This window comes from Somniosus microcephalus, chromosome 6, assembly GCF_052327205.1.
Source record: "Somniosus microcephalus isolate GS21.2 chromosome 6, FLI_Smic_1.0, whole genome shotgun sequence".
Classification (NCBI taxonomy): Eukaryota; Metazoa; Chordata; class Chondrichthyes; order Squaliformes; family Somniosidae; genus Somniosus; species Somniosus microcephalus.
The window spans coordinates 75,542,842-75,564,064 of record NC_140992.1 but is presented as its reverse complement, the minus strand read 5'-3'; the positions used below and the strand labels follow the sequence as shown (position 1 = coordinate 75,564,064).

General features: G+C 41.3%; 1 protein-coding gene across 2 annotated transcripts in view; it reads right to left on the bottom strand.

Moving 5' to 3' along the window:
* The window catches only part of si (sucrase-isomaltase), a 205,593-nt gene that overhangs the window by 95,454 nt on the left and 88,916 nt on the right, over positions 1–21,223 (bottom strand). For both annotated transcript variants that reach the window (XR_015078687.1, XM_085990397.1), the window contains exons 19-25: positions 20,926–21,010; positions 19,554–19,610; positions 17,559–17,683; positions 17,352–17,440; positions 15,509–15,558; positions 10,357–10,530; positions 8,700–8,843 (exon numbers count right to left, since the gene is read on the bottom strand). Coding sequence is in view for 1 of the 2 variants with exons in the window: in XM_085990397.1 (XP_085846523.1) it covers positions 8,700–8,843; positions 10,357–10,530; positions 15,509–15,558; positions 17,352–17,440; positions 17,559–17,683; positions 19,554–19,610; positions 20,926–21,010 (724 nt within the window). In the remaining variant the exon portion in view is untranslated. The remainder of the gene's footprint in view (positions 1–8,699; positions 8,844–10,356; positions 10,531–15,508; positions 15,559–17,351; positions 17,441–17,558; positions 17,684–19,553; positions 19,611–20,925; positions 21,011–21,223) is intronic.

Sequence of the window (21,223 nt, the reverse complement as noted above, 5' to 3'; positions counted from 1 at the left end):
GTCCATCACTAAGAGTAACTCGGTAGCATGATTACTGACTGAGCTGGCACAGTCCTGAAGGATTTAGCTGCCAGACTGGGCCGTAGCAGGTGGTGAGAGAACCAACACGAGGGAAAAACCTACTTGACCTCGTCCTCACCAATTTACCTGTCGCAGATGCATCTGCCCATGACACTAGTGATAGCAGTGACCACCGCACAGTCCTTGTGGAGACGATGTCCCGTCTTCACACTGAGGACACTATCCATCGCGTTGTGTGGCACTAATGGGATAAATTATGAACAGATGTAGCAGCTCAAAATTGAGGTGCTGTGGGCCATCAGCAGCAGCAGAATTGTATTCCACCACAATCTGTAACCTCATGGCCTAGCATATCCCTCACTCTACCATTACCATCAAGCCAGGGGACCAACCCTGATTCAATGATGAGTGCAGAAGAGCATGCCAGGAGCAGCACCAGGCGTACCTAAAAATGAGGTGCCAATCTGGGGAAGCTGCAACACAGGACTACATGCATGCTAAACAGCAGAAGCAGCATGCTATAGACAGAGCTAAGCGACCCCACAACCAACGGATCAGATCAAAGCTCTGCAGTCCTGCCACAATCAGTCGTGAATGGTGATGGACAATTAAACAGCTCATGAGAAGAGGAGGCTCCATGAACATCACCTCCTCAATGATGGTGGAGCCAAGCACGCAAGTGCAAAAGACAAGGCTGAAGCGTTTGCAACCATCTTCAGCCAGAAGTGCCGAGTGGATGATCCATATCGGCTTCCTCCTGAGGTCCCCACCATCATAGAAGCCAGAGTTCAGCCAATTCAATTCACTTCACGTGCTATCAAGAAATGGCTGAGTGCACTGCATACAGCAAAGGCTGTGGGCCCCAACAACATCCCGGCTGTCGTGCTGAAGAAGTGTGCTTCAGAACTAGCCGTGCTGTTCCAGTACACCTACAATACTGACATCTACCCAACAATAGGAAAACTGCCCAGGTATGTCCTGTCCACAAAACAGAACAAATGCAATTCAGTCAATTACTGTTGCATCAGCCTACTCTCAACCATCAGTAAAGTGATGGAAGGTGTCTTCGACAGTGCAGCAGGTGCATGGGAACACCATCACCTCCAAGTTCCCCTCCAAATCACACAACATCCTGAATTTGTAATATATTGCCATTCCTTCATCATCACTGGGTCAAATTCTTGGAACTCCCTCCGTGACAGCACTGTGGGAGTACATTCACCACACAGACTTCAGCGGTTCAAGAAGGCAGATTGTCACCACATTCTCAAGGGCAATTAGGGATGGGCGATAAATGCTGGCCTTGCCAGCAATGCCTACACCCCATGAATGAATTTAAATATATTGTCCCACTCCCTGGCTCTTTCCCCATAGCCCTGCAAAGGAAATTTGCTTGTAGTGAGGCTCTAGTACAAATCCAGCCATAGTCACTTCTGTGCTAATTTCTTTGGAAAAACTTAGCACAGCACAACACTTATGCTGTTGCTGTGTCAAAAATTACCAGAAAATTCTGGCCTATTGTGTATAATGCAATGATAAGACAATGATGATTTTGGAGACACTTTCAATACTGCACAGAAAGACACCCAATTATCTGTCAAGGCATCTGAGGATGCCAATGTTAGGCTTTATAATGATCTTGGTTGCATCATAGGCCACCTAGTACCAGTCAGAGGCTGGAGCCATCCTTCCAGTTGGTCTTTATCTTCAAATAAACCTGGCACAGATGAGTGCATTAAAATGAAATCATCATGCAAACATTTCCCTGCAGGATGCATTGTTCCTGATCATTGACCAGATGCACATTGTGAAGTAGTCATGTAGGCCAAGGCATTAATATTTTGCTTAGTAAGGAAACAGGTGCAGCTCCTTTATCACCAGCAAATATGGCACAGTTGCCCAATATTACTGCACTGCTGAATTTCCCAAATTCCAACCTCATTGATGGCATACATGTGACTGTAATGATATCAGCAAATAGTGATGATATTTGTCTGTGTTTGATTACTTATGCCTTACAGCATATTTGTCTGTGTTTTTGATTACTTGTGCCTGACCAGCAGAGGTCATGTGAGAGACAAGCAGTCCAGAGGAGTTTTACTTTCAGTTTCATTCTAGATGCATCACAGCATAGTGTGTTCTGTAAAAAGCTGTAGAAAGTCTTGAACAAGACTTTAGATTAAACAACATTCTCTTTCAGAAATGAGTCTTTATTGAACCCAAAAAGAAATCAAAACATGATGTCGGAAGTGGCTGAAAGAGAAAAAATCTGAAGTTAGCAACTTGATGGGACAGTGAAAGCCGTTGTGGCAAGTAAGCGAAATCAGCTCTCCACATATTAGCAAGCCAGAAGAGAACATCGTTGCTTACCATTAGAGAATAGCTAACGAAGTGAAAAAATGGAAGGTTTACTCCCACCGGCGACGCTTCAATTGACAGGTAATGTGGCTGAAAATTGGAGAAGGTTCAAACAACGTTTAGAGTTGTATTTAGCGGCAATCGGAGCTGACGAGAAAAGTGATAAACAAAAATCGTCCGTGTTCTTACATGTCGTGGGTGATGCAGCGCTGGAGGTATATAATAATTTCATATTTGCTGTTGATGGAGACAAAATGAAGCTAGATAAAATAATGGAAAAGTTTGAGGCCTACTGCATACCTAAACGCAACGTGACCTTTGAGAGGCACAAATTTTTCACATGTGTACAGAAAATCGGCGAGACTATTGATCAGTATGTGACTGAACTGAGAAACCGGAGCAAATCGTGTGAATTTGGGGGACTCACAGACTCGCTGGTAAAAGACAGACTGGTGTGTGGTATTCCAGATAATGGTCTAAGGGAAAGGCTGCTAAGAGAGCAAGATCTAGACCTGGGAAAAGCCATAGCATTGTGTAGGGCTACAGAGACTGTGAAGTTGCAGGCAAAGGAGCTGTTCAGTGACAGTAGCTGCAACGTGGATGCAGTGAGAAAGAACGGATACAAACCGTTTAACAAAGAGAGCGCCAATGTGAAAAAAGAGACATGGCCAGCAAACGAAAATGAAAGAGACAATCGGAAGTCATGTAGTCGATGCAGTACACAGCATCCACCAAGAAAGTGTCCAGCATATGGTAAAACATGCAATAGATGCAACAAAAACAACCATTATGCCCGTTGCTGTAAGAACCAAGCGCAACAAAGCAACGTCCATACAGTAGATGAAAGCGAGATAGAGGAATTCAATGTAGATGCTGCGTCTGAAAACAAAAAAGAAAGAGACTGGATGTTGACACTAAAAGTGAATGACATACACATTCCATTTAAATTGGATACTGGAGCACAAGTTAATGTGATATCAGAGACCGATTTTAAGAGAATTAGACCCAGACCAAAGTTACATGGAATACAAGTGAAAGTGACCGGATACTCAGGTACTGATATACCAGTGAAAGGAAAATGCATTGTCAAAGTAACACACAAGGACAGAGAGCACACGCTAGCATTAATCGTGGTGCCAAAGGATGTGCAAGCCATACTAGGGTTAAAAGCCTGTGAGAGACTGAACCTGGTAAAGAGAGTCCTCGTTGTGGAAAGCGAAGGAGAGACAGTCTATGATGAACTCATGAAAGAGTACAAAGACCTATTTAAGGGTCTAGGCTGCATTCCAGGAGAACACACGATCAGAGTAGATAAAAGTATGACACCGGTCATACATCCATGCAGAAAAGTTCCGTTTGCTCTTCAAAAGCAACTGAAGGCAGAGTTGGACAGGATGGAAAGCCTGAACGTGATTCAGAAGATAGATGAGCCAACTGAGTGGGTGAGTTCCCTCGTCGTAGTGGACAAAAAGAATGGAAAGCTCAGAATTTGCCTGGATCCAAGAGATCTAAACAGAGCAATAAAGAGAGAGCACTTCAAGCTTCCTACACGTGAGGAAATCATGGCACAGTTTGCAAATGCAAAATATTTCAGCAAGTTAGATGCGTCCTCAGGATTTTGGCAGATGAAACTGGACGAAGCAAGTTCAAGACTGTGCACGTTCAACACTCCATTTGGCAGATACAGATTCCTAAGGTTACCATTTGGCATTGCCTCAGCTCCTGAAGTGTATCACAAGACTATCCATATGATCTATGAGCACCTGGAGGGAGTTGATACATCAATGGATGACATCATAGTATGGGGAACCATGAGAACTGAGCATGATGAGAGACTGAAAAAAGTGCTGGAAGCAACAAGGAAAACAAACCTGAAGCTGAATAGAGAGAAATGCCAGCTCGGGGTGACAGAACTGACGTTCGTGGGAGATATCCTTAGCAGTGAGGGCATCAGACCAGATCCCAGAAAGGTGTCCGCCATTGAGAATATGCCAAGGCCACAATGCAAAAAGGACATGCAGAGGTTTAATGGAATGATCAACTACATGGGTAAATTCATATCCAACCTCTCAGAAAAAATAGCGCCACTGAGAAGACTAACTGAAAAGAACATAGAATGGGAATGGAATCATGAGCATGAGAAGTCATGGAGCGATCTAAAGAAACTGCTCACAGAGGAACCAGTTCTGAGGTTTTATGACCCAGCGAGACCCATCAAGATATCATCAGATGCATCACAGAGTGGGCTCGGTGCCGTTCTTCTGCAACAATATGACTACTGGCAACCTATTGCATATGCATCATGCTCAATGACAGACGCGGAGACGCGATATGCTCAAATAGAAAAGGAGCTGCTCAGCATCACATACGCCTGTGAAAGATTTCACCAGTTTGTGGCAGGACAAGCAATCAGTGTAGAGACTGACCATAAGCCCTTGATTGCATTGTTCCAAAAGCCACTGAATAGCTGTCCGCTTAGAATACAAAGAATGATGATCAGGCTGCAACGCTATACACTGAATGTTGCGTACACACCGGGTAAGCTGATGTATACAGCAGACACGTTGTCCAGAGCTGTTGACCCAAGTGAGCCCGCAAACACCACAATGGATGAAAAAGTGAACGCCTACGTGGACATGATCACAAGTGCACTGCCCATAGCAGATGCAAAAATGGAGCTCATAAAGACTGAGACAAACAAAGATGAAACAATGAGACGACTGAGAAAAAGCATCTTGGATGGATGGCCAACATGAAGCAAGACTGCTCACCTGATATAGCAGAGTACTGGAACTGCAGGGCGGAACTATCAGTGGTCGAAGACATCATCTACAAAGGAAGTAAAATAGTTATCCCAAAGAGTCTGAGAAGAGAGATGCTAAAAAAGATCCATGGAGGACATCTGGGAATCGAAAAGTGTAAGAAAAGAGCACGAGAGGTGATGTACTGGCCACGAATCAACCAAGATGTGACAAATGAGGTGTCAAACTGCACAATATGCCTGAAATATCGAGCAAGCAATCCGGTAGAACCACTAAAGCCACACCCAGCACCAGACAGACCTTACCAGAAGGTAGGCGCTGACCTATTCGTATGTCAAGGGAAGGACTATCTTGTAGTCACAGACTATTACTCCCTGTGTCCAGAGGTTTGTAGACTGTACACCACCACTGCAGAAGCTGTGATAAGAAGTATGAAAGCCATATTCTCCAGACATGGCGTGGCAAGCAAGGTCTTCACAGACAACGGACCCCAGTTTAACAATGCAAATTTCCGACACTTTGCCAAAGAGTGGGACTTTGTCCACACAACGTCAAGTCCTCACTATCCACAGTCCAATGGACTAGTGGAAAAATCGGTCCAGACAGTGAAAAGACTGATGTACAAGGCAAAAGACAGTGGAACTGACTTCTACCAAAGCATGCTTGTATACCGCACAACGCCGCTCGAGTGTGGTATGTCACCAGCCCAACTCCTGATGGGACGTCGGCTAAGGTCAAACCTACCCATCCCAGAGAACCTCCTGAAAACAAAAGAGGGGGAGAAAGTGAGGAAGTTCAAAGAGCAACAGAAAGAAAAGCAAAAGTACTACTATGACAGAGGAACACAAAACCTACCTGAACTCCACACTGGTGACCAAGTAAGGTTGAAAGACAAAACAAACACATGGACTCAGAAGGGAACTGTCCTGAGTGAAGTTCAACCAAGATCATACACCATTCAGACAGATGAGGGTGCTGTTCTGAGAAGAAATCGTCGAGATCTTCTCATGGGACCAGCCACAGCAGGTCAAGAGACTGATACTGGTGAACAACCTGATCACACAGCTGAGAACCAATCATCTGAGGCAACAACTCAGATTCAAGGACAATCAATCAGAAAATCCTCAAGACACGTGAAGCCTCCTGAGAGACTCATTGAGCAAATTTAAGGACTATTGTTAAAGAAGGAAGTAATGTTATCTTATTATTTCTTCAAGTTCTAGTGTATTGGCATATTTCATGTGAACACACAAAGCAAGGGTAAAAAACCTTGATCATGATAATGATAATGTAAGTTCATTAAATGTTGTTAGTTAAAAGTAAAATACTTTTGCTTTAAGAAAGGGAGATGTAATGATATCAGCAAATAGTGATGATATTTGTCTGTGTTTGATTACTTATGCCTTACAGCATATTTGTCTGTGTTTTTGATTACTTGTGCCTGACCAGCAGAGGTCATGTGAGAGACAAGCAGTCCAGAGGAGTTTTACTTTCAGTTTCATTCTAGATGCATCACAGCATAGTGTGTTCTGTAAAAAGCTGTAGAAAGTCTTGAACAAGACTTTAGATTAAACAACATTCTCTTTCAGAAATGAGTCTTTATTGAACCCAAAAAGAAATCAAAACAGTGACCATGCCGACCATTGGACACAATGGCACAGAAATTCGGGTCGGAGGCTTCCCGCGGGTGCAAGCCTCCGACCTGCACTTACCTAGCGTGCCAGCCATTGTGCTGTGGGCCTGCGTGGGATTCCGATCCTGGGCCTGCTCCAACTGCCGGCGCGCAGTGCTTGCGTATCCCAGGGGCGCAGTTAGTTCGAAGCGTCCCTTGGGATCACGAGGGCCATGCAGAGCCAATGGTAGCAGGGAATCTGTACTCATAGATTTGACAGGAAGACCTGTCAAATCTATGAATACAATTCAGCCCCAAAACATAACTAAAACTTCAAATAATTTTTTTTTTAATCACATTTTAAAAATAACTATAAATTACATAAAATAACTATTTTAAACAATAATTTAAATTTTTGAAAAAATTAATTACAGTTTCTAACAGGGCTAAAAATAAACTTACCTTTCTTTAAAGTATTTAAAAATAATAAACCTGTGGGAAAAATGTTTTAATTTTACTTAATTCACCACTTACCTTGTTAAAAGCAGGCCTTGTGACTGCTTTTTAGAAGCGTAGCTCCTGGAGACTTACCCTCCCGGAGAAACCTGCAAAAAAAACGGAAGTTCCAGGCGTACGTGCTGCCTCTCCGGCGCACGCGTTCGACGTGTGAACCCCTTCCTTTAAGGGAATGGAAGTTTCGGTTTCCCGCGCATGCGCAGTGCATGCACGAAACCGGCACTTTCGTTGGTCCTATGCGTGAGTACCCAACGCGTACTCACCCGTGAAGACCCGAAGTTCTGGCCCTTAAATTAATAATGGCCAGAACTTCGGGTCCCCACGGGTGAGTACGTGCTGGGTACTCACGCGTAGGCCCAACGAAAGTGTCGGTTTTGTGCATGCACTGCACATGCGCGGGAAATCGGACGTTCCGTTCCCTTAAAGGAAGGGGTTCACAGTTCGAACGCGTGCGCTGGAGAGGCAGCGCGTAAGCCTGGATCTTCTGTTTTTTTTCCAGGTTTCTCTGGGAGGGTAAGTCTCCAGGAGCTACGCTTCTAAAAAGCAGTCACAAGGCTTGCTTTTAACAAGGTAAGGGGTGAATTAAGTAAAATTAAAACATTTTTTCCACAGTTTTATTATTTTTAAATACTTTAAAGAAAGGTAAGTTTATTTTTAGGCCCATTAGAAACTGTAATTAATTTTTTCAAAAATTTAAATTATTGTTTAAAATAGTTATTTTATGTAATTTATAGTTATTTTAAAATTTGATTTAAAAAAAAAAAATTATTTGAAGTTTTAGTTATGTTTTGGGGCTGAATTATATTCATAGATTTGACAGGTCTTCCTGTCAAATCTATGAATACAGATTCCCTGCTACCATTGGCTCTCCATGGCCCACATGATCCCAGGGGACGCTTCGAACTAACTGCGCCCCTGGGATATGCAAGCACTGCGTGCCGGCAGTTGGAGCAGGCCCAGGATTGGAATCCCATGCGGGCCCACAGCACAACGGCCGGCGCGCTAGGTAAGTGCAGGTCGGAGGCTTGCACCCGCGGGAAGCCCCTGACCCGAATTTCTACTATGGTTTCAATCATTTTTTTGACACATCTGTGGGCAGCAAATTATTTGATATTGAAGATGGTGGATGACCTTGACTGCCACTGTCTCTGCCATTCCTGTGGTGGAAATGGTCTGAAGGTGCTTGTATAGCAGTGGGCACAGCTCTGCAACTGTCTCCATACTCACCCAGAGTGTCTCCATACTCACCTAGAGTCTACAGAAGCAGTTTCTCTCGCTGATGGTAACCAATGATCAGAAATTCTCCCCATAACTGATTTTGTAAAGTACAAAACTGGGTCTTAAAAATAATTTTGATAGATAGATAGACGGGCGGAGGGATGGTATTTGCAATGTAATATGAACTAGCTTTGTCTCTCTGGATTACTTACATTCCAATTACAGCCCCGGGCTTTACAGACATGTGCATTGCTGTCTTCTTCAGGGTAACAGTCAATCCTTTCAAATGCTGAAGAGTTCCATTGCACTGAATATGACTCGCCTAGTATAAGTCCAAGACCTGTTAGATGAGCAACCTATGTAGAAAAAAACACATTTATTGCAACGGTAATTTAAGAGTCAGTTATAACAGTTTTGATTAGAATAATTCCATTTTTAATCATTATTCTCAATAATACTTTTAAAGCATGGCCTTCATCCGCTATCAAGAGCTTTTCTGGTTTTTGATAATGCTATTTTCTTTCATCTTGAACAGGATTGTCCTCTGAATCAGCATCCATTTTTGTGTGGTTTCTAGGTGGGCAGGAGCGAGAAATGTGTCGGAAAGCTTTTCTGCTGGCTCTTCAACCTTGGGTTTTCCACTGGAAATGACACCTGCCTATATTTGGGTTGGGCCCAAGCAAATCACAAGGTAATGGCTGGGAGATTTCATCCGAAGCATTCCTAGTCATTAACATTGTTAGCGACACTGGGTCAAGAATACCATTGCAATCCTGTCATACAGCGCTGTAAAGGCGTGGGGGAGGGAGGAACAGTTTAAAATTTAAACGGCTGTCTTGCTCAGTGCAATCGATCATGTGAACTTGGAATGAGATATATTTTGTCAATTATTTTTTGTTTTACACCCTACCATTGATCACAACAACTTTTCTCCCCCCATCCAATGTTAGCAACCCAGTGGCCCTGAAAATACTACTGGATGCCCGCCACCAACATTCAAATTAGGCTACCTCTGGGGCACACTGGTGGGCAGAAATTCCACCCCAATGCTTTCCCGGCAGTAAACCCGCAACAGAGTAAAGTCTAGGCTAATTTTGTCATAAAAAATTAATCTATTTAATTTTAACACAACTATACCTAATGCAGCTACAAAGCCATGACTGATTGCAATAAAGATTGATTTCTTACTGGTCCTATGCACTTAATCTTTTGGTTTAGTTTTATTGTTGAAAAACACTCAGTCAAAAAAAATAATAAAAGTAATTGATATAAACATTGTTTACAAGAATCATTATCAGATTAAAGAATGTTACGAAATGTTACACTGAGTGTGCACTATAATTATGGAACTAATTACACCCCATGTTCACCTGTCAAAGCAGAGTATAGCCTGAGAAAGAAAAAAGACGCTATTTTACAGGAAAATGTTAATTGTTCTTTTCCAAACACACTGTCCAAAGAGATATGCGTCCTTGTCTTCTTTATCGCATTCCAGCTAGAGCAGCAGTGAACTCTGTGGGATCGTGCTTTGCATTTAGCAAGTGTAACTTACACAGACCTTAATCTTTGAAAGCATTCTGGTGTTACCATCTTCCCCCACAGGACAGTCATTTCTTACTTAATTCTCATTCTACATGCATTAGATGCAAAGTTTGAGTTCAAAGTTAATCCTGCAATCAATTAGCTCTGCTACAAATAGGATGTAACAGAGAACCATTGAGTTAACATTATTTTTGACATCTAAATGCTATAGGTTAAAAAAAATTGCTCAGGCTGAGTAACACAGAATAGAACAGTTAGAGAGCAATGCATTTTGGATTTATTTGATTAAAGAAAGAATTATTGAGAATATAAGAAAGTTTCCATTACCTTAGTATTTATATTATAATTTATATTTTCTGGTGGTAAAGTTATGACAGTAGTCCTATTTTTCACAATGACAGATGTCGGAGCACTCTTGATGCCAAACATTCTTATTTCTTCAAATTTAAGATTGTTTGGGTCATTGTATCCTTTATTTAGTACTTTAATATCTAAAAGATTCTAAAAGAGAACAAAAAAATCATTAAACACAGAGCAAATTCCATTATTCTTTTTCCTGGTAGGGTTCATACTAATTGTGCAAGTGAGGTCTGCATTATAAGGTATTTAGGCCTTGTGCATATTGTTTGCCCAAAGCAATGAGCTTGCTATCTACTGAAAGAGCAACAGAGGGACAACCATTCGAAAAACATTTAAATCATGTATTCCCACCATAATGGCCCAGATTTTGCTGTAGCAGGGCATCTAACAGCATCTGCCTTTAGTTAGACGTGCCCTTGCACCTTTAGGTTTTTTATGTAGCAAGTTGCTGAAAGTGCGAGCTGATAACAGTGTAGTGAGGGAAACAGGGCATCTGGGACTTGAGGGAACAGGGCAAGCACCTGTGCATCTCCTTAACCAATCAGATTGAAGGACTGTGAAATAAACCGCAAGGATTGAGAAGGAAGTGTAAATTAGAGTGGGTGAATTTAATGTCAAATCAGGTCCAGAAAGAGAAATAGAGAGAGGAACAGAAAGATTGGATGAAGAGAGAGGCAGAAAGGAAAAGTTACTTTTTTGTTATTTTACTATTTTAAAACAATTAATACCTGAAGGAATGAGACTCCACACTTGTAATAGTTAATTTTTAGTGCCAGAGAGGTTGATTGGCAGTAATTAACACTTATCATGTTGGTAAAAGGGAACTTAGACTTGGTAAGAATCAACTGTCTGTGGCGGGTTTAGTTCATATCTATCGCAAGATGCTGTTTTCGCAAAGCTAACGGAGGAGCGGCACAACTCAGACAGCAACTTTTGGATATTTGCGTTTAACTGCGCATCTGCCCCTTGCCTGATATTAATATATATTGTGAATACAGCTATTCACAATATATATTAATAATCTAGACGAGGGAACTAGATGTACTATCTCCAAGTTTGCAGACGACACAAAGCTGGGTGGGCGTGTGTGCTGTGAGGAGGATGCCGAGAAACTCCAGTATGATTTGGACAGGTTGGGTGATTGGGCAGAAGCATGGCAGATGCAATATAACGTGGATAAATGCGAGGTTATCTACTTTGGTGGCAAAAACAGGAAGGCAGATTATTATCTGAATGGCAATAGATTGGGAGAAGGGGAAGTGCAACAAGACCTGGGTGTCCTTGTGCACCAGTCGCTGAAAGTAAGCATGCAGGTGCAGCAGGCAGTTAAGAAGGCAAATGGTATGCTGGCCTTTGTAGCGAGAGGGTTCGAGTACAGGAACAAGGATGTCTTACTGCAGTTGTACAGGGCCTTGGTGAGACTACATCTTGAGTATTGTGTGCAGTTTTGGTCAACTTATCTGAGGAAGGATGTTCTTGCCATGGAGGGAGTGCAGCGAAGATTCACCAGGCTGATGCCTGGGATGGCAGGAATGATGTATGAGGAGAGATTGGGTCGATTGGGCTTATACTCGGAGTTTAGAAGAATGAGAGGCGGATCTCATTGAAACTTATAAAATTCTGACAGGACTGGACAGATTAGATGCAGGAAGGATGTTCCTGATGGTCGGGGAGTCCAGAACCAGGGGTCACAGTCTAAGGATAAGGGGTAAGCCATTTAGGACAGAGATGAGGAGGAATTTCTTCACCCAGAGAGTGGTGAACCTATGGAATTCTCTACCACAGAAGGCAGTAGAGGCCAATTCATTAATTAAATATATTCAAGAAGGAGTTGGATATATTTCTTAAGGCTAAAGGGATCAAGGGATATGGGGAGAAAGCAGGGACAGGGTACTGAATTTGGATGATCAGCCATGATCTCATTGAATGGTGGAGCAGGCTCAAGGGGCCGAATGGCCTACTACTGCTCCTATCTTCTATGCCTACTCATTTATGATTTTTTTTTGTTGCAGCTTGTACTAATTCTTTTCAGGTCCAATTCAGTGGTGCCAGGGAAAAGGTGATATGACCACTGTGAGAGCCCAAATCGCACAACACCAGAGTGATGAGCCGGTCTCAGTGGATGTGGTAAGGCCAGATCATTACTATTATTTAAACTGGCTACCTGTACAGCTTGAGCTTTATGAGGGGATCCTCTAGAATTGAGAGCATGCAGCTGCTGCTCAAAATGAAAGTGTGCTGCCACTTAAAGGTTAGTGACCTTGTATATGGAAATAAAAATGTTGGAGCCTTTTTAAAGCCTTTTTAAAGGTTGAAAAATGTTTCACCCAAGTGTTCAATCATTGTAAAGGCTGTATGGAGAGAAGAAATGCCAGGCGAGTTTTGACAGGATAGACGACTTAACACGAAAGCATGATCAGAGTTGCTGGTCAGGTGTGAAAAAGTTGCTCTATTTGACTCTCCAGGACATACTTCCCACAACATGACAGTGCACAATGCCTAGAAGGAGGTGGCAGCCAGGATGTATGCTGTCAAAAATACTTGTTGGATCTGGGATAAGATGTAGGAAAAAATTGCGTACGTTAGGGAAAGTGGCGGCATGGATAGGGAATTGGCTCAGTGACAGAAGAAGTGGGTGGTGGTGGATGGATGTTTCTCGGACAGGGAGGTGGTTTGCAGTGGTGTTACCCAAGAGTCAGTTTTGGGTCCATTACTCTTCAATTTTTATAAACGAGCTAGACTCGGGTGTAAGGAGCAGCATTATAAAGTTTGCAGATCATACAAAATTTGGCAACATAGTAGATAGTGATGAGGATAGTTGTAGACCTCAGGATGACGTAGACAGGATGGTGAAATGGGCAGAAGCATGGCAGATGGAGTTCAATGCGGAGAAGTGTGAAGTGATGCACAGAAGTGGGTGGTGGTGGAAGGTCTAATATGGAAAGACAGTATACTATGAATGACACAATTTTGAAAAGAGTAGATGAGCAGAGAGACCTAGGTGTCCATATATACAAATCCTTAATGGTGGCATGTCAAGTTGATAAGGTGGTTAAAAAAGCATATGGGTTACTTGGGTTTATAAATAGAGGAATAGAATATAAAAGCAAAGAGATTGTGCTAGAACTTTATAAATCACTAGTTAGGCCTCAGCTGGTGTATTGTGGACAATTCTGGGCATCACACTTCAGGAAAGATGTAAAGACCTTAGAAAGAGTACAGAGGAGGTTTACCAGGAATGAGGGGCTTCAGTTATGAGAAGTGGTTGCAAAAGTTAGGACTGTTATCCTTGGAACAGAGAATGTTAAGAGACGGCCTAATAGAGGTTTTCAAGATGGTGAGAGGTTTTGATAGAGTAAATAGAGAAAAACTATTCCCTGTGGTGAGTGGGCCAATAACCAGAAGTCATAGATTCAAAATCATTGGCAAAAGGTCTAGAGGGGAGATGAGGAGACTTTTTTTCACTCAGAGTTGTTGGGATCTGGAACGATCCACCTGAAAAGGTGGTGGAAGCTGATTCCATAAATAATTTAAAAGGGAGTTGGACAGGTACTTGAGGATGAGGAACTTACAGTGTTACGAACATAAAGTGGGGGTGTGGGACTAAGCACAACTGCTCTTTCAAAGAGCCAGCACAGGCACAATGGGCCAAATGGCCTCCTTCTGTGCTGTAAATTTCTATGATTCTATGATTAAGGAAACTAATGATAAGACTAACCAATAGTACTATTAACCAGATACCTGGCACATGCCACAGAGTGCAGCCTGTCAAATTGTATTTTATTTGCGGCTCACTAGTGCCAAACTCTCACACCAGGCCTCAGCTCTTCTGTTGCATCTTGACTGCATAACTACACTTGAGCAGGGTACACAGTCAAATGCAATGTACAATTGGAAGCCATGCTACACTCACAACTTCCAAAGGCTTCAGGCTAAGCCCGGATTAAATCTGGGCTTGTCCCTTTTCATCTCACTGAAATAAGATAATTTCCAGTCCAACACTTTTATCTTGGACTTTTTCTTTGACTTTTCTTTTTCTTTATGTATTTTCCATGTGAACCTTATGAAGTTATTGTTACTATTACCTCAATATTCTCCTATCTCAAGGTAATTTATTTGTCCTGCTTCATTGTTTGGAACCAGATTTAATGCTGCATCCCTCCTTATTAAGCATGCAACATACTGATGAAGGAAACAGGATCTGGATGCATTCTAAGAGCCCTTATCCATTTTGATCACAAGCTTTTGTCTTAGGATACTGAAATTCCCTACTATTACAACTCTATTATTAATGCAAACTCCTCTTAATTGCCTGAAAGATCCATCCTTGATTTCTTTCCTGCTAATGGCTAATAATATAATCTCAATATGATAATAGACCCTTACAATAGAGGAAAGGTGAAGCAGATAAAGATGGTTGGGCTGAGGATGATTTCCTGAGGAACTCCTGGAGTGATGTCCTCGGGCTGTGATGACTGGTCTCAGATAACTACACCATTTCCCTTTGCATGAAGTATGACCTCAGCCATTGGAAGGTTTTCTCTTTGATCACCCCACTGACGTTAGCTTTGCTAGGGCTCCTTGGTGCCATACTTCATCGATAGCTGCCCTGATGGCCATGTAATGTCAGCATTAAGCACTCCGAAATAAAGTAAAGCACAGTCACATTCACAATTTGAACCTGGAAATTACTGTTGGCACTGTTATAATACGAATGCTTAATGTCCTATTTAAATTATTTTCTTCACTATTTTAACAAGGAATTCATCTGTTTATTTTAAATCAGTTAACACATCTTCTAAGTAATCTATTTAGTGGATGAATGAATGAGGACAGATGGATTTTGACACTTGAGTGTATGCTTTGGTATGTTATCACATGTTAGAATTTCCATAGAATGGAGAATTAACACATCCTGTTACTTTTACAGACTCTTCTGGAAACTTAATTCCTCTTGACAAAGGGTAACATTTATGCAGTTTAAAGGGATACACAGATACTTCTGTAACAAATCTCAGCCAACAATCCAAAAAATATGTTCCATGTACAAATTGAATAGCAAATTTTGTAATAGAATAAAGATTAGAAATTATAGTTGAATCAATTTGAAAAGACTAACCTCTGCAAGTGTAAACTGATAGGCAGTGTAAGCATTGTTTTGGAAAGTATCTGCAAGGTAAAATCAGCACAATTTACTGTTCAGCAATACAGTGCATCACAAACACCAGTGATGGAGCTGCGCATATTGATTTTTTAAAAATATCAATTAAATTATATTAAGTGATATATTTTTAAAGGCATTCGGGACTGAAACTAAAGAACAACAATAAGGCCACTTCTATAAGTAACATAATTGCACGATTATCAATGTTGAAATAGCTCACCAGCAATATGCTTCCCGAAACAAGTTTAATAGTACTTTTGAAATGACAGTCTGAGTTCAGAAATAAACCAAGGGGCTCGGGCAATATGTGTAGAAATGATCCTGAACAGTAGGTTAACAGGGCGACAATTGGAAGCAGTGTCTCCATCCTTCATAGCAAGTATATATTCTGAGGAAAGTTATTTATCTGATCTGAATTACTGAAAGAAGGTGTTTGGTGGATATCCAATATTCAAAGCAGCTGCTTATTATAGCATGCTGTAATTGTGAAGGAATAAGCCATATAACCTATTCAGAAAAAGACACCATTCTATGAAAGAATTCTGGCCTCATTAAAACATGACAAACTGGGTCTGGAAATCTAGAAACCTCAACAATCTAAAACTGTTACAGTATTCTGGTAATAGAGATAAGTTGTTGACACTGAATCAATAACCTTATTGAAACAGGAGGTTGGAGGCTCCCGACGGTCTGAATCTTTGGGGGCAGACAATGGTACATCCTGGTTAAGGTGTTCTAAGTTACACTTCGTAAACAGGCACATAAAAGAAGCAGAAACATATGCCTTTGTAAAAATGAAATCAAGTAAAAGAAACACCTGCCATCACACCATTTTTGTGTTAAGCTTAAGACACCTACACAGGAGACATAATTCTGTGTTACAACCAGCTGAAGTGGCTAAGCATTGCATAGATCACCCTGGTTGAGGTGTTCCAATTTACACTTTGTAAAGAGACACAAACAGAAGGCCTTGGTAGAGATGACATCAAGTGAAATGCACCTGCTGTTACACCATTTTTTATGATAAGCTTCGAACACCTAGGGTAGAGACACGATTCTTAATGCTACCAGCTGAACTGACTGTAAGAATTGCAGAAGTCAGCAGAAAAATGACTAGAGATAATTAGCTTACATCAGCAGAAAACTTCAAAGGAAATATCACTGAAAAGGATATAAATATTGAACTTTCAAATGGGATGATAGATTCGCTGTAAAGGGGCAAAGCGATTCTCGGCTTCAGAGGCAGGCTCTGTAAGTCTACACCTCTTTGTATCTTGGGGATCAACGGTACTGTATTTGATTTTGGTGGATATTCTGAATAAACTTTAAGAACTGTAAAACTGTAGCGAAGTTAAGATTTGAGAATAAGGATCTCTGATAAGAATTGAAAGCTTTCTCTTTTTGGAATTGTTAATGTTGTGAGACTCACCAACTGTAAAATACATGTCAGTTCTTTAATAAATCTATATATTTTTAGAATTGTCTCACATAATACTTCTGTATCAAACTCGCAAACTCAATCTCTGTACACTCTTTGGTGAGGAGTTGCAGAATTCTGGGGGAGTTTCCGGACCCTCATAATATCCGGAAGGTTACAGTCTAGCTAAACTTATTAAAAGTGCTATCTGGAGGATGGTAACATCTTCAGGTTGTTCCTTTCCTTTAGGGAGAGATAGTCCAGACCTTTAGACCCAATTAAGTGTCTTTAGGATTCGGCTACCTCAAATTTTAGTTGAAAGTGAATGTCTGGGGAATACGCCTGATCCGGGGTATCCCTTCATAATGTTTAATACATTACCTCGGGATTCTCCATCATCCCAGAATAACTCTCCACCAGCCTTTCCTTGTTCATCAAGGGCAATGAGGAGACCGAGGGGGTTCTTCCGACTATATATAAGAATAAAATATTTATTTGATGTAATTCAATGACAGCTTCATTATCTATGATATTTTAGTATGTGTGTCTATCTTCAGGAAAGGTAAGCATAAATTTGGCTGCACTTACCTATAAAAAGTAGTATTTGCTGGTTGCTGTGTTGGGAAGACAAATCCACCTCTGACATGAAGTCCCAGTTTATCTGCTGGTATCTGCATAGTCACATACTGCTTTCGAGAATATATGGGAACACCCTAATTTAACAATAAACAGCTTTTTTAGAATATATGTGCACTGTATTCATGTTATTAATTAATTAGCATGGCACAGCACTTGGAGAACTAAGTGAGGCACAGATGAATATTAAACATAATTTCTGCATCAAGTTGTGTCTAACTCATTGTATCTAATGTAAATACTGTTCTCTTATCAGGATTGGTCCTGAAAGAATAGACATATTTTGTTGTTAATAGACATATCTTAATACAAACTGTTATACATATGTACAGGGCAGTGTCCAAGGCCCTCAGGGCAGTGTCCTAGGCCCAATCATCTTCACCTGCTTCATGCAGCAGGACCTGGACGACATTCAGGCTTGGGCTGATAAGTGGCAAGTAACATTAGCGCCATACAAGTGCCAGGCAATGACTATCCCCAACAAGCGAGTGTCTAACCACTGCCCCTTGACATTCAACGGCATTACCATTGCTGAATCCCCCACCATCAACATCCTGGGGGGGTCACCATTGACCAGAAACTTAACTGACCCAGCCACATAAATACTGTGGCTACAAAAGCAGGTCAGAGGCTGAGTATTCTGCGGTGAGTGTCTCACCTGCTGACTCCCCAAAGGCTTTCCATCATCTACAAGGCATAAATCAGGAGTATGATGGAATACTTTCCACTTACCTGGATGAGTGCAGCTCCAACAACACTCAAGAAGCTCGGCACCATCCAGGATAGACAAAGCAGCCCGCTTGATTGGCACTCCATCCACCACCTTAAACATTCACTCCCTTCACCACCGGCACACCTTGGCTGCAGTGTATACCATCTACAAGATGCACTGCAGCAACTCGCCAAGGCTTCTTCAACAGCACCTCCCAAACCCGCGACCTCTACCACCTAGAAGGACAAGGGCAGCAGGCGCATGGGAATACCATCATCTGCAAGTTCCCCTCCAAGTTATACACCATCCTTGCTTGGAAATATATATTGCCGTTCCTTCATCAGCGCTGGGTCAAAATCCTGGAACTCCCTCCCTAACAGCACTATGAGAGTACCTTCACCACACAGATGCAGCGGTTCAAGAAGGCGGTTCACCACCACCTTCTGAAGGGCAATTAGGGATGGGCAATAAATGCTGGCCTTTGCCAGCGATGCCCACATCCCAGGAATGAATAAAAAATACATAGCTTTGTCAGAAAGAAACTTAAGAAAAACAAATACTAAAATATTAGATTCAGTTATAGAGCATTTAGTGCCAATTGAAAAGGCACAAGTTTAGATTCTACCCTTGACTAAAGTTAAAATGCAGTGACCTATTATTGGGCAAATGTGATTGGTTTTCAGCTGAGCCACTAGATAGAATTCCTCGTTGTGATAGACAGTTTCATGCTGGAGGAGGAAAAATGTTGGCAGGTAGGGTATAGCCTACCTGCTTCCTCTCAGCTAATTTGATGTGACATTGATCTATAGACCTCCCCATGCTCTTCAATAAAAGGAGCCAATGTGGGAGCAGCAAGACTAATATTAGGGACAAAGGTGAAAATCCTTAGCTTTCTCTTGCAGTAAATATTATTATTTTCATTGTATATCTGATTTCTGGCTCTAAGTATGCTTAATCTGTATTAAGTCCTTTCAATGTAATAGATGGTTAAGGGAAACTTTTACTTCCTGAAAATGATTCCATGATTGGGTGCTCCTAGCAGGAAGCACTAGCCAGGAAATTGCAAGCCTGCAGTGTTTGATTTGGTATTCATTAATTTAGATAGATGGAAAATCAAGCACTGTTGATCCATGATTTACGGGACAGCGTTCCCTGTGAACGCTATTTCACTGCAAGAGTGTTCAACTGTGAAATAAGAACTTATTACTACAAAATTGGATTAAAGTGATATTTACTGTTTCGTAATCATACCAAACCGCATCGGGCACATAGGCTTGGACTTCTTCTACACCCTGAAAATAAGGGAAAGACTGTAAGAAGCATTGATGTAAATTTTAAAACAAATATTAAAATAGTTTATAATTGCAAAACAAAAATGAAATGACTGTTGATTTTTCTGGATTGACCGGCATCCAGTTGGCATCAGCCTTTTGGTGTGACATAATGCTGCACGAATGTCAGCCACAGCTCATAACTCTCACCTGAGTCACAAGGCTGTGTGCTCCAGTCCCACTCTGGAGACTTGCACATACAAGGAAAAAAGTAAATGAGAAGAGATGCTGCTCTCTGTGTGATATTAAAAGTCTGAAACTGGAAGTTTTCACAAGGTATATTTCACTTGTAACTAAAAAATTTGCAACAAAAATTTAAATTCAGAGTTGAAAGATAAAATGGAGTCTGCCCTCTCAGGTGGATGTAAAAGATCCCATGGCACTATTCGATGAAGAGCAGAGGAGTTGTCCCAGTGTCCTAACCAACATTTATCCCTCAACCAACACATAAAACAAATTATCTGATCATTATCTCATTGCTGTTTGTGGGAGCTTGCTGTGTGCAAATTGGCTGTCGTGTTTCTTACATTACAACAGCGACTGCACTTCAAAAAGTACTTCATTGGCTGTAAAGTGCTTTGGGACATCCTGAGGTTGTGAAAGCCACTATATAAATGCAAGTCTTTCTTTTTTTCTTTCTTTCACTGTGACATGGATGTTGGTTCATGCTCTTGTAATAAATCTTCAATCTTAGATCACAAGATAAGTAAAGGCATTTGCTACATCTTAATTCACCCAGCCGGAACAACGATACACGCTCCCTTTGCCGCATCTAGTTGTTTCTCAAATGATTCCCCCACTCTGCCCATAGTTACGTTATTGGGGTAGGCACTATGCAGAAGCTAGGTAACTGGGAGGGCCAGAAAATCGGAGGGCAAGTCATCCACACCAGTCGTGCTTACCTCCTAGAAGAACCATACTAAGCAGTAACAACTAGGCCTGGAATAGGCTGACTACCTGCTTTCTTAGCCGGGGAATAATGTATGACTTAGGAGATCTAAAGGAGTGGGGGAAACAGTTAAATACAAGGAGAAAGCATACAGATCAAATCATTTTCAATTCAGTGAAACCGTCTTCTTAATTATTAATGAGATAGTATACCATAAAATATTTAATAAGAATTTTTTATATTATACAATTTGGTATTTGAAATAATGAAAATCATTCATATTCTGCAATACCACAGTGGCAAAAGTGATCAGTTGTAAATTGTGTTGTTATTAGCTTGCTGATAGCTGTACATATTTAAAAAATGGTATGAGTTTAATTAACGTACAGGATCCAACACAGGAGTGATAAGAAGAGCAGGTCCCCATAGAAACTGACGGTCGACAGTCCATGTTGCACTGTCTGAAGGAAACCTTGTAAAAGATAAAACAATTCATACATTTGGATATAGTTGTACATGAATGTCTTTATGATGAGGATGAAAATGCTGGGGAATGGAACATTTACTACTTTGTCCCCAACAGCAGCAGTTATCAATGCCACACCACGTATGAAACAAGCCAGACATAATCAAACCTTTCTACATTTCCTGATTAATTAATTTAAATCTAGTATCAGAAGCACAC